Source organism: Barbatula barbatula (genome assembly GCF_947034865.1).
Source record: "Barbatula barbatula genome assembly, chromosome: 25".
In the NCBI taxonomy this organism is placed as follows: domain Eukaryota; kingdom Metazoa; phylum Chordata; class Actinopteri; order Cypriniformes; family Nemacheilidae; genus Barbatula; species Barbatula barbatula.
In genome coordinates, this window is record NC_136788.1 from 6,815,401 (window position 1) to 6,827,917 (window position 12,517).

A 12,517-nucleotide genomic window follows, 5' to 3' on the forward strand; every position below is an offset into this window, starting at 1 on the left:
CTCGGTTATAGGGGCGGTGTAATAAAGTTCGTTAGAAGGGAAGGAAGGAGGCGGGAACCGGCGAACATTCCAACAATAAAACTTTAATTAAATAAACAATAAACACGGAAGTAACCGGCAGCCACCTCACGGTAGACTGCCGGCCATAAAACATACACAAACTAAACATATGTCCGGGCCCGGTCCTCTCTCGTCAACAGTCCTGCCGAACATCCTTTTAAGCTCCCAATCTCCTCCTCGATAAGATGCGGGACCGGTGCGCGCACAGCTGCTTGCACTTATCACTCACGCCACCGGCCCCGCGTCACGGCTCTCGTCCCGCCTTCCTCACCACAGACGGGTTCGACCACACCTTCGCCAGAAGGGCGGCAACCTCCTCCCGAAGCACGGGGGTATTCTCTCCTCGCACCGAGGTGTACAGAATGCCCCGAAACTTGGGGGGGTGTCTGGCGAACTGAATCGAGTAACCGAGACGGATTGTCCTCTCTATCCAGTGTGATGGGCTGGTGCGCTGCCAAGCGCCCAAGAACCGCAACAGCGGGACCAGAGGGACAATCTGCTTCACCATGCCAGGGGAGGCTGGTTCGGTGGCTGACAGTGCGGTCACCTCACACAGGGGGGACTCCCGGGGAGGTTGACGGCTCTGTATGTTTACCTGCTTCCAGCTGCCTGACGCAACGTCCGGGGGAGATTGCAGTCGGCTGCCCGGTCCATCCAGGACACCGTCTGGACGAGAGTGCTGTGGAGGAAAACCCAGGGGAGATTTGTCTCTTTGTGAGTATGTGGGCGCCTTTTCAGGGCCCAGACTCGATGGAAACGCGGCAGGCAACGTCCTTCTCCGATGCAGCGTTGGAAAGGCCGGAATCGGGCCCAGTAAAATCTCCCTCAGTCTGCTTCCAGACCGCGGAGAACTGCCGTCCTAGCCTCTAGCCGCCCCACCAACCAGGGAAGTCACAGCCACCGAGCCCTCCGGCCTGAAACGCGCCGAAAGGGGCGCATTCCAGGACTTGGCGAGCTCGTCATGCACCTCCGGGAAGAATGGTAACGGAGCGGGGCGTGGCTTTTGACCACGCCCCCGAAACCGCGCATCTAGTGATCTGGGGAGGGTGGTGTTACACCCCACAACCCGATGCACGCCGCTGCCCGGGAAAGCATGGCCGACATCTCAGCGTCAGTCTCCTCCGGAGCTCGACTGCCTGACGACAGGAGATCAGAGGAGTCTTCCGCATCCGATGCCAGCAGGCAGCTGTCCGACGCAGCGACAGAGATAGCGTCATCATCCGTGTGCAAAGTCTTACCACTATGAGACGGCCGTCTGCCGCTCGTAGGGGACGAACCAGGTGAGCGTGAAGGGGTATAGATGGTCCGCGAGCGTGAAACTGACGGAGCAACATCTATCGGCGTCCCTAAATCACCCCCGCCGCTCGCCAAAGCGGTCAACCTCGCCGAAACGGCAGCTGAACACGCCTGGGAAACAGACGGGGTGGTGGCAGCGCTTGAAAAGAACGTAGCCAACCGTGACCGCAACACCCTGATTGCTATGTCCGCACACACGGGACATACCACATGCCTCAACATGCTTGAGTCCCAAGCAAGTGACACAGGTATCATGGCCATCAGACTCCGGGACGAGTCTGTCGCACCCAAGGATACAGCTACGAGGCATGCTCGTAGCCGGAGGGACTTACCTCTTAAGGTCTGTAGCCTTCTGCCGAAACGCCCAGGGGAAGTCCACCGAAAGGGGAAGTCCGCTGCTCCGCGTCATCAATCCAGCAGGTTAAAAGTTTTCTCGAAGTCGAGTATCGCGTGTAGCATCAGCAAACACAGGTTCCGAAGAACAAAAAGGGTGAGTGAATGACCGCCGCCATCTTCCTTTATACCCGTATGTACGGGGCGGAGACTGGCGTGCGCGTGCCATTCGCCAAGCCCATTGGCGTTTTATAAATAATTATCTCGGAGAAGGTAGGTTCTCAAGATCAAACCCAGTCAGTCTCTCACAACGCCGAGAGACCGACTGAAGGGGAACAATAATTATATGACATAATTGACCACATAATATATTCACAATGCATGCTGGGCTGGTTACAACGAACATTGTGGCCAAATTGTTTGTCCAATGTGTTCTTACATTCACGGCATAATTGATATTTGTTTTATTATGTTTGTAGCATATTTTTATATTTGTAGCATTACAAAAAATACTGGTATATTAACACACTTCAATATATAGACCAAAAAATTTTAATACAAGGTGGTTATGTTTTATTTAGTATATCTATTATTTAATTTTGACATTGATCAACTATGTAGAGACAATGCTGTATGTCGGGAAAAATAAACATTTCACCGATGTGGCAACAAAGCCTTCTGTTGTTTTAGAAGAGAGCAGCACAAACATGGTAAGAAATTGAACATCATCACATTATCATCACAAACACCAAAAATAAGACTGAAGGCCCCCCCTCAGAGAAGCCATCAGAAGCATCAGTCCATAGCAAACACCCTGTGGGAGCCAAAGAGATTGAAAGTACTTTCGTTTTGATTTAGCTTCAGTTGGCTGCTCCTCATTTCACAGAAAGGATCAGACACACGAAAAGGCGTCCAAATAAAAATTTCTCCATGCATTTTCTTTCACAATAAAACTGAGTGATACTGCCACAATTTAGCCTCTTGTAAAATCACACTTATGTGCAGTATATGAATTTTAAACTTTGCTAATGATTTTGTAATGCTAGTTAAAAATAATAATAATTTACACTCTGTCTGTTTAAAACGATAATACTCTACACCGGGGATTCGCCAAGACAAAAAAGTTTCAATTCACACCAAGGACAATAACAACTAAATTGCACAAAGAAATAACACATTAACACTTTACAATAACACCATGTCTACACCAGACATCAAGTGTGGACAAAATGTAAAATTATGATGGGTTCTAATGCGTTCTATTGTTTTTGTCGCATTTTGTCGTTCTATTGTTTTTGTGTAGACACGGTGTAGGGTTGTATTTGTTAACATAAGTAAATGCATTAACTTAAAAATATTAACTTGTACATAAACTAACCAGTGAGCAACACAGTTTTTCAGCATTTTTTAATCTTCGTTCATTTTAGTTAATGTCAATACAATTGTTCATTGTGCGTTAATGTTAACTCTTTCCCCAGAAAGAAACAAATTGGATTCTAACAATGTACAAGTAAATGCTGAAAGTATTTTTTTTTCATTGATGAACAACAAATCAAATAACGTTATCGTCCATTGGTGTGGATGCTAATGTAGTTATTGATGTAGTCTTAACAGGTATTGTTTTTGGTGTTCACCAGCTTTAAACTAGTAGAGGTTTATCGCTATAATTAATAATGATAAATAAGTAACGCCAGTGTCTTTTATTATATTATAGTTTTGTAAAATGACATGCGTTTCCATTCATTGTATCATGGTTTACTGATTTCAAAACTATTAGCCACATGTTTATGACTAAAAGATGTGACATCATTTTCCGAACATTAATTCTTTTGTCCCCAAAGGCTATCGAGGTTACGACTGGTGAACTTGATTTGCAGAAGGCCAAAAAGATATTAGGTTTGGTGCTAATGTAAGGATTATATTTAGTCCGGGTTAGAGGATTTTATAAACCTAATGTTTCCCTCTAGTTTCAGGGTTTTTTCCAGACCAATAAAAAATCTAGACCCTGAATTGTTCTTACTCGGCAAACTCAATGTGGTTATGACCCTGGTGATGTTCTATCCCGTCTGTTTGGTTTTAATTGTATTAGACTAAATGTAATCTGAAGTTTGGGGAGCTTAACATCAGCTGTTGCTGTCATATATGCGCTAAATAAACCAAACAGAGATGTTTATGTTGAGATTCTTTCTAGAATATCACTCTTTCAACATAACTAGACTTTCCTGGTTATCCAATTTGGCCAAAACAATTAAATACAGCTACATCCAGTTGTCTCGCTGTATTGTTACTGTTGCTTTCATATTCATGCGAACCGCACCACCGTTCGAGAGCAACCAAACTCAGACCACCTCCTTCAGGTAGTCTCGGGTTCGGTTGCAGGTGCGCACCCGGGTTCGCTTGACAGTTTTCCTATTAGCGATTTTTCCTGCGAACCGTGCCCTGTTCCGAACTAAACTTCAAGTGTGAAGCCACGTGAGAAGACAGGAGCTTCACGCATCTCATTATGAACTATTGTTTAGCTAATTCTAATATAAAATTCAGAGAAAGATATATTAAAAAATGATTTACTTTTTGATAGCACTTTAGCTTTTGATCACAACCCCATGAACAGTATTTTGTTCCATCTCTCTCTTCCGATGATGTTTTGGCACCAATCGTGTCCCCAGAGTACTTCTACGTTACAGGCACGCACAAAAGCACGAAGCTTTTAGTTGATCTCCCTGTCACAAAAACACTTACTTTTCTTGGTCGTTCTCCTTCACTCACTCCATCTTTCTGTCTCTCTTAAAAGCCGGAATGATTATAGCATCCACAAGTCGAGACACCTATATTTATCTTAAAGAAGAGGCTTTTAACTGCCAATAGGGCTTTCATCAATACACTCAAGTTATATTAGCAATGAAACTCAGTCTGGAGAGAAACACACTGAGAAACACAGAGACGTGTAAGCACTTAGCAGTTACTTAAGACGTCTTAATGGGACTGTTTACACACAGGTGTGAACGGGATTCAAAAACACTTTGTAATCGCATTACAAATGTGAAAACAAAGGTTTTCTAAAGCAAAATTGTGAATTTGTGTTGATTTCTGTTTGTTGTGTTTATGAATTCGAGGTCTGTTTAACGATTAACCGCATCTAGAGTAAAAGTTTGAGCTCAAAACACATACACGTGCAAGAGAATAAGATTAAGAATGAGAGAATAAAGGATTTACAGTATATTACAGATATGCCAACCCAGTCATATAGCCCCAAAATGTAAAATATATAGATTCGTGTTCATGGACACAAATTTTCGGTCAGCACGACTTTCAATACACAGACCCGTGTGTATGTACATTTATAACCTGTTATCAAAGGAAGTCGTACATATTTTAGGAGTTGGAACCCTCAAATTAAAGACGCAAAAGCTAATTTAGCTTAAAACGTTTCTTTCACAAGGTGGCAACGGAACGATAAAGGGCCTCCCCTAACCCCGCCCCTAAACCTAACGTCACAGGGCAAAATCTAATGATAAGAAGACATACCAATGAGATCGTAGCAGTTCACATGAATGAGCCACCTTGTAAAATAAGCACACATTCCCATCAGATAAGGTTGATATATATCTATACATTTTAAAATCTGTAGAATTGAAAGTCGTGCTGAATGACACGAAAGATAGGATCGAAACATTGTGTCTATGAACATGATAGATTACATTTTGCGACAATGTCACAAATTTCCGTAAGACTGTGTTGGATATGCAACTGAAAGATCTTTTCTTGTACATGCCTACAAGATCAAAGAAGTTTGCGCTGTCATTGACCATGAACAGCCACAGTAATAAACTTGGACTGCGTGCTAAATTGTTTACTCGAAATATTAGAGAAAGAAACACACTAAATATATATCTGTAAATACAGTAAATCATAATGTTTTAACAAAGTTGTACATTTTTTGTTGTTAAGAAGTCTTAAGGATGAAACAACTCAATTGAATTTCAAAACAATAATAAAAAAAATTGCATATACAATAACATAATTCACAACAATAGAAAGCATCTTTGGGCATTTATAGTAGAAAATAAAATACTTGCGGATAAATCCATGACTCACTTGTGTAGGACAAAACACAATTGCTTGGTTTCACGGACCTGGTTTAAGACTTCTCGCAGACTAAAATGAATGTGTCATGAACTGTGTAGGAGAACGTGGTGGAAGAGACTCCGGCTGGAAGGCCGGCAGGGCAGGGCTTGACGCCGGCTGGAAGGCCGGACCACCGGATTTGACGTGACCACCAGACTTGACGGGACGCCTGGGCAGGACTGGACACGGCACTGGACACGCGCTGCAGCGCAATCTGGGCTTGCTTCCGTGCCCTCATCTTTTGCCTCTTCTTTCTCAATCGCGCCACCCGTCCGGTGGTTGGCATAAGGAAGGAGACGAAGGGCAGGTCTGGCTCCGGATTGGAGGCCTCCGAAGAGGCCCCCTGGATTCACGCCGGGACAAAAAAAATGCCCTGGCGAACTCCCGCGTCCCATGATTCCCCTGACGGAATCCAAACAGCAAGTGGGCAAGGCGAGATCGCAGGAACGATGTTGAGCTGTACATGTTGGCTGCCTGCTGGGTTCGGTTCTGGCTCGTTCGTTCTGTCATGAACTGTGTAGGAGAACGTGGTGCCAGAACCCAATAGCAGGCAGCGGGGATGACGGGGTAAACACAAGGACTTTAATATATATATATAAACAGAAAACAAAAACCCACGAGGGGTAACAAAACAGAGTACACAATAACAATCTGAAAAACTAAACAAGAACTCAACTATAAAACACGAAGACGAACGACCGACCGAATGAACGAACGAACGAACGAACGAACGAACGAACGAACGAACGAAGACTAAATATACTTAAACGTATTTGTCAGGACAAGGCTTCTAGGACGGGGTAACAAGTACAACGAACGAGCACAGGACAATGAACATGAGGATGTTTTAAAGGGGAACAAACACAGGATAGTTACTAAGGGACAGGTGAGGGTAATGAAACACTAATGGGAAGGCTAACGAGACAAAAGGGCGGGAAACACTGACGAGACACGAGAAAGCACATGGCAAGTCAAAATCAAAACAAAGCCATGTCTTTCTCACACAAAACCTAAGGCTATGCCATGACTCCGCTGCAAGACCAAGAATAAACATGACATGATAGCGGAATCATGACAGAATGTCCGAACTGTTTCAACTGAAAATAAAAAGCCTTTCCATATCTTTAAATATGTCAATGTCATTGTTTTTTCTCAGGATGCACACCAATAATGTTTTTATGTAAGGTATTTTATTAAAAGCGACTTACTGTAAATATCCTCATCTTAAGCCAGGACTATGCCTTAGTTAAATAAGCCTTGTCTGTGAAACCGGGTCAACCCAACATTGTCTGGTTGAGTTTCAATCGCAAAATCAATGTTTCATAAGATCAGAATTTTCATCAATATCATAAGATTTGGAGATGGATGAATTGACAGGATAGATTTTAAGAAGAATTTTTGATTTCTTTAACCTTGTTAAATATACAAAATGGACTTGGCAAAAGATTTTTTCCACTTTTGTTTGTATTTCTGTCTTGCCATCTGTGTGTCTTCCTAACAACTACACTCCTAAAGTCTTTCTTCTTGATTCCAAACCCAATATAACAAAACAAGAGCGTTGATATTTCACAAAGCACCCGATTGTTATACTCCTTATATCATTCAATGTTTTCGACACAGAATAGCGATACCAGTGGCCTGTATCACAAAGCCTGTTTGGGTTTTTACCCAGGTTAGTTTGCGTTTAGTTTGAGCATACTCCGAGCTTTCAGGCTCAAGAAGGTGGATTGGTTTTGAGCGTGTTTTCACCATGGTAATTCAGGCTACACGGCTGACCTGCTCTGGATCGCAAACCAAACATGGACCAATAATCTATGAGATCACTTTCCGGTTCACGCATCTCACAAACTCCGGATCAAACCGGACGATTCAAAGAGAACGTTCATACCAAGCGTTGTGCTACAGCTGAACCTGATCTAAACCAGGTCGGGTTTGTCTTGTTTTGTCAACTCAACTCCTTGCTTTGTGATGCAGGCCACGGGTCTTTCCTGAAGTTTGAAGTTTATATGTGTGCGTGTGTTGACTGAGGAAAATAGCCTGTCTCCCCTCATTACAGCGAGCACAAGTAGAAGTGACGTTGTAATTGCACAACGTCATTAAGAGGATTGTAGCTTGTCTGATGGTTTGTAGGTGTGCTGCGAGAAGCTGCTTGATGTGCACATGTGTGATTTCTTTTTTTTGCTGTGGATGTAGTGGGTGTTGTGTGAGTGTGACCTGACTGAGCTTAAAATGTAAACATAGAGGTTAGTGATGGTAAATTCTGTGTCAGTTTTGATGTTTATACTACATCCGCCAACCAAAACTGGACCAAGTAGGATTAGGACTGAGTAAAGTGACATTTATCTGACGCAGTGAAGCCACTCTCCTTGTATCTCGCTCCAAATAAAATTCTAAAGTAAAAAGATGTTAGGGAAATCTATATACGTATACATATAATACAAAATTATTCAAATTCAGTTCATTGGCTTGCATTGATATAGTCAGTAGTTGTCTTCTCAAACATTCACTGCAGCAGTTTTTATTCCCGCCTGTTAAAAGTGTTTTAATTCATGAGGTTTCGTTCATGATTTCGCCGATACTCGCAAGAAGTCAATGAAACTGAGGATGCTTTCTATGTTCCGTGTGATAGGCTGTTTCCAGCGCGTGTCACACTTTCATGTGCACGCACCTCACAAACTGTGGATCAAACCTGAGTTGTCAGAGAATGTTTATACCAAGCGTTGTGCTAAGGTTTGGGTATCGTTTGGGGTATCTTCAATACCGGTGCCAAATCGATACTTTTAAAACTGTACCGGTGTCTAAACCGTGCCTAAATCGATACTTTTAAAAAAGAGTCACGAAACACAGATGAATGAAATTAAAGAACAATGTGTTCAATTATAATTTTTTTAAATAATAAAATAAATACACAACAAATTCACAATTAAAGCTTTAAGTGAATGTGAGATGAGCATGGACCGCGACATTGCTAGAAAGATGTCATAGTGTTAACTGTTTACCTTGTTTGCCCTCCAGCTACAACTAAATGCTCACCATAGTCGTATTAAATATGGCCAGAAAATGCGTTGAATATTCAGTATCAATCGGATCACAGATCAATCGCGATCCATATTTGCACAGGGTTTCGGTACCCAACCCTAGTTGTGCTACAGCTGAACCTGATCTAAACCAGGTTTGGGTTTATCTGGTTTTGGCATTGAGGACACATGAATTTTAAAAATGTAATGGCCCACATTGATAAGCTATTTATAACAAACACTGCAATATTACATGAAATAATAGGAATTGTTATTTTTTATTTCACCGGGACGTTAAAATCTCAAATGTTATAGCAGAAAAGATGCATGTTTACATACAAAAACGTATGTTGGTATATAAAGCTAATTTTACCCTTCATGACAACTAGGGGGTTTATTTATGGTTTATTTTTTTATTTTTTATATAATTTGTCAGTTTAAATTATATTAAGCCTAAATTCTGCACAATTACGTGCGTGGCCACTTGAATGACAAGTGTTTTCACCAACAAGACTCCTCAGATCCACCCACATCCTGCCTTTTACCATTTATTATTCGTCACTACAAGTGTCCATGTTTCATATAGTCTGCTATGAAAAGTCGTCCAGTCTGAATAGAACAGGTGACTTCAGTCCATGCATCAGTCCTTCAGCAAACGGACCGTTGACCAACCATGTCCATACAGTCCGAGACTGTGACTTCTCTCTCTGTTTCTAACGCTCTGTCTCTGTCTTTATTACAGTGGCGCCCTTTCCTGCCAGGACTCAAATATGAGGTCATCGACTCTGCATACATGTCCTTGTACACAGGTAAACCTCCCTTAACTTAAACTCCACCCGTTTCAAAACAAACCAGCATTGACAAGCTACCCAACCTTCGTTCTTCTGTCACGGGTCTCATGATCTGTCAGGTTGAACTTGCGTCTTTCATGTTGCTCCCCGTGATGCTTCATTGTTTAGAGGTCTTGGTCTAAACTATTTATGAAATGGAAAGCGTGTTGTGTCTGTTTTGAGATCAGGGAGAGAAGAAAGCAGCTTTCACAGGGATCCTTGAGATGGATGACAGAGTTCTGCTGCCACTGGTCTTTGTATACTGTCCCACGGGGCATGAAGTCACTAGATGTATTAGCCATGACGCCGTCTTTTACCGCATTACGCTTTAAGTCGTTTTCAGAGGCCGGTATGAGTGAAACGAGAGAGGTAGTCCTATCTTAAACTGCTAGAAAAGCTTAAAGGAATAGATCATCTAGAAAATGAACATTTGTATATTATTTACTCATCCTCGTGTCAGTTCAAACCTGTATGGCTTTCTTGCGTCTGCAGAACATCAAAGAAGATAAACGTTGATAAACAAACAACAACAACATTCATATAAACACAAAACCACTGAGAAATGTCTCAAAATATCTTCCTTTGTGTTCTGCAGAAGAAAGAGTCATATGCCGGTTTTAAACAACACGATGACAGAATGTTTATTTTTGGGTGAAGCAAACTTACACGCGAGCTGTTGTCGCAGGAAAGAATGAGATCACAAGGCTTGGTCTTAGTTCAGAGAGATCAGGCAGCTAGCGCTAACGTCTGTAGCCTGCCTACCGTTGCCATGACGATGATGCTGACCTTCAGGGAGAGCCTTTCGGAAGCGTCTCTGGTACAAATGTCATCTTATAACACAGCAGTGCTTGTGGGCTTTTAAATGAGACTCGGATCTTTCAAATTTAGATATTGATACTAAAATCTCTCCCTAAACATGTCTTTCAGGTGATATGGAGCCCTTTGCTTAAGTCTTCTCAGACGTTTCTACATTTTTAGAAATGATCTCAACATATGCTAAAGTGTACTCTAATGTTTCCAAAATACCACAGGCTGAAGTCAGAAGTCAGAGATTTCAATATAAACTCGTGAAGTTGCTCCAAGACCGGTTTATTTGAGCTGCTCAAGTAACGTTAAATCTTAATGTTCTTATTGTACGTCCATAATGTGTCTGTTTTAGTTTCTCCAAGTGACCTTAGGAGAAAAGATGTGACTGATCACATCAATCTCTGAGTAATAATCGAGTTTATTTGCAAAAACAGATTTTTTTTAAATGTCACGTTGCTTATAATGTTGTAATGTTGTGTTTTGTGTAAGTTAGCGAGTTATTATGACTATGTTTATTCAAAACCACCCAAGTGCAGTTCGATTTATGTGAATTGGAATGCACATAAAACATGATTATTAAACATTTCTGACAGTTATCTGTTTTTGCAAATGCAAAACACTTCAATTGATATTTCTAATTCAAAATCCTTTAACATAATTCGCTTTGTAAGTTGTTAAGGTAACCGTTTCTTTCTGATTACACATCTAGTACTTTGGGGCACTTGTGTCGGAAGCAGGGAATTGTGGGATATTGGTCTCCAAGCAACATGCCCGATAAAAGCCATCCCTAAATGAGCTGCAGAGCTACATGCTTGAACGGTTTATTCAAAAGAAATCCTGACAATGGTTGTCTTGCATCGAGTGTCCAATGAAATGAATTCCCTGTAGTTGGAGCGTAGCTAAAGGAACTTGAACAGTCCAACCTGTTCTCACGGGAATTACTGTTTTACCCTCTTGTCATTCAAAACATGTGTACGACTTCCGTAGAAGACAAAAGACGATATTACGAGAAATCTCTCAGTGGTTTTGCATCCAGACAATGGAAGTCGATGGGATTAATGTTGTTCGGCTATCAACATTCTTCAAAATATCTTATTTTGTGTTCTGCAGACGAAAGTCATACAGGTTTGAAATGACAAGAGGGGAAATAAATGATGACGGAATTTTCTTTTCTTATGTGAACTTTCCCTTTAATGGAGTTAATGGCATATATGGCACACAAGCAGTTTACATTGCGAACACTTTGCTGTGCTATGATGATAAAAAACGCCTTAGCCTTTCACGAAGAGCTTTCAGTTTAGCAGCGTTCTAATATTAAATACCTAGCCCTCCATCTTCCCTTTGCTCGGCTCTTGTTTTGATTCATTTGCTTGTTCCGCTGACCTTCACCTGAACTCCCTTTAAACTTACGACAGAGCTTAAGCACTTCACAGCAATTGTCACACAAGCATTAAAGAGCAGAGCGTGTGTGACAACAGCCGCCTCAAGCGTATATCAAAGTTCCTTTGTCTCATCCGTGAGGAGGACGTCCGGAGGTCCTCATCGTTTGATGGGTGGGACCATCATGTGTCACTCAGGCTTTGTTGTGTCTCTGATGTGAAGTGACCCACATGTCAGTCAGATATTCACTTGAAGATGCATACAAATACTTTCTCAAATTGTGTTACATGAATAAATGGTGAACCATCCCTTTAAATTCCGTCATTTATTATTGTTCGTATGTTCATGCAGTCCCCTTTCACTTTTATTAGGGAACGACAAGAGGGAGAGCGAATAACAGCATGTCAGTTTTTTGAATGAACTCTTGGTGATGCGCATAGACACTGTTTTGTCATCTTTTCATCCATTCTTCTTTCTTTCTGTGTGAAAGATGAGAGCAGTCTGAAGATGAACCACGTGGATCACATTCCTCAGACGCTGGCCAGCCACAGTCGCGTCCCGGCCGAGTCTCGCAGCCGCAGCCAACACGGCGCCGATATGCTGCAACCAGACCCCCGCGACATGTTCTTCAACAGTGAGCCACTGTCCATTCAAAGTCTCTTTCTACTC

The 12,517-nt window shown here is 42.1% G+C and overlaps 1 protein-coding gene across 1 annotated transcript in view; it reads left to right on the forward strand.

Annotated features, from left to right (window-relative positions):
* The window catches only part of b4galnt4a (beta-1,4-N-acetyl-galactosaminyl transferase 4a), a 123,524-nt gene that overhangs the window by 98,477 nt on the left and 12,530 nt on the right, over positions 1-12,517 (forward strand). The window contains exons 9-10 of the mRNA XM_079450953.1: positions 9,574-9,640; positions 12,339-12,482. Of these exons, the coding sequence (XP_079307079.1) occupies positions 9,574-9,640; positions 12,339-12,482 (211 nt within the window). The remainder of the gene's footprint in view (positions 1-9,573; positions 9,641-12,338; positions 12,483-12,517) is intronic.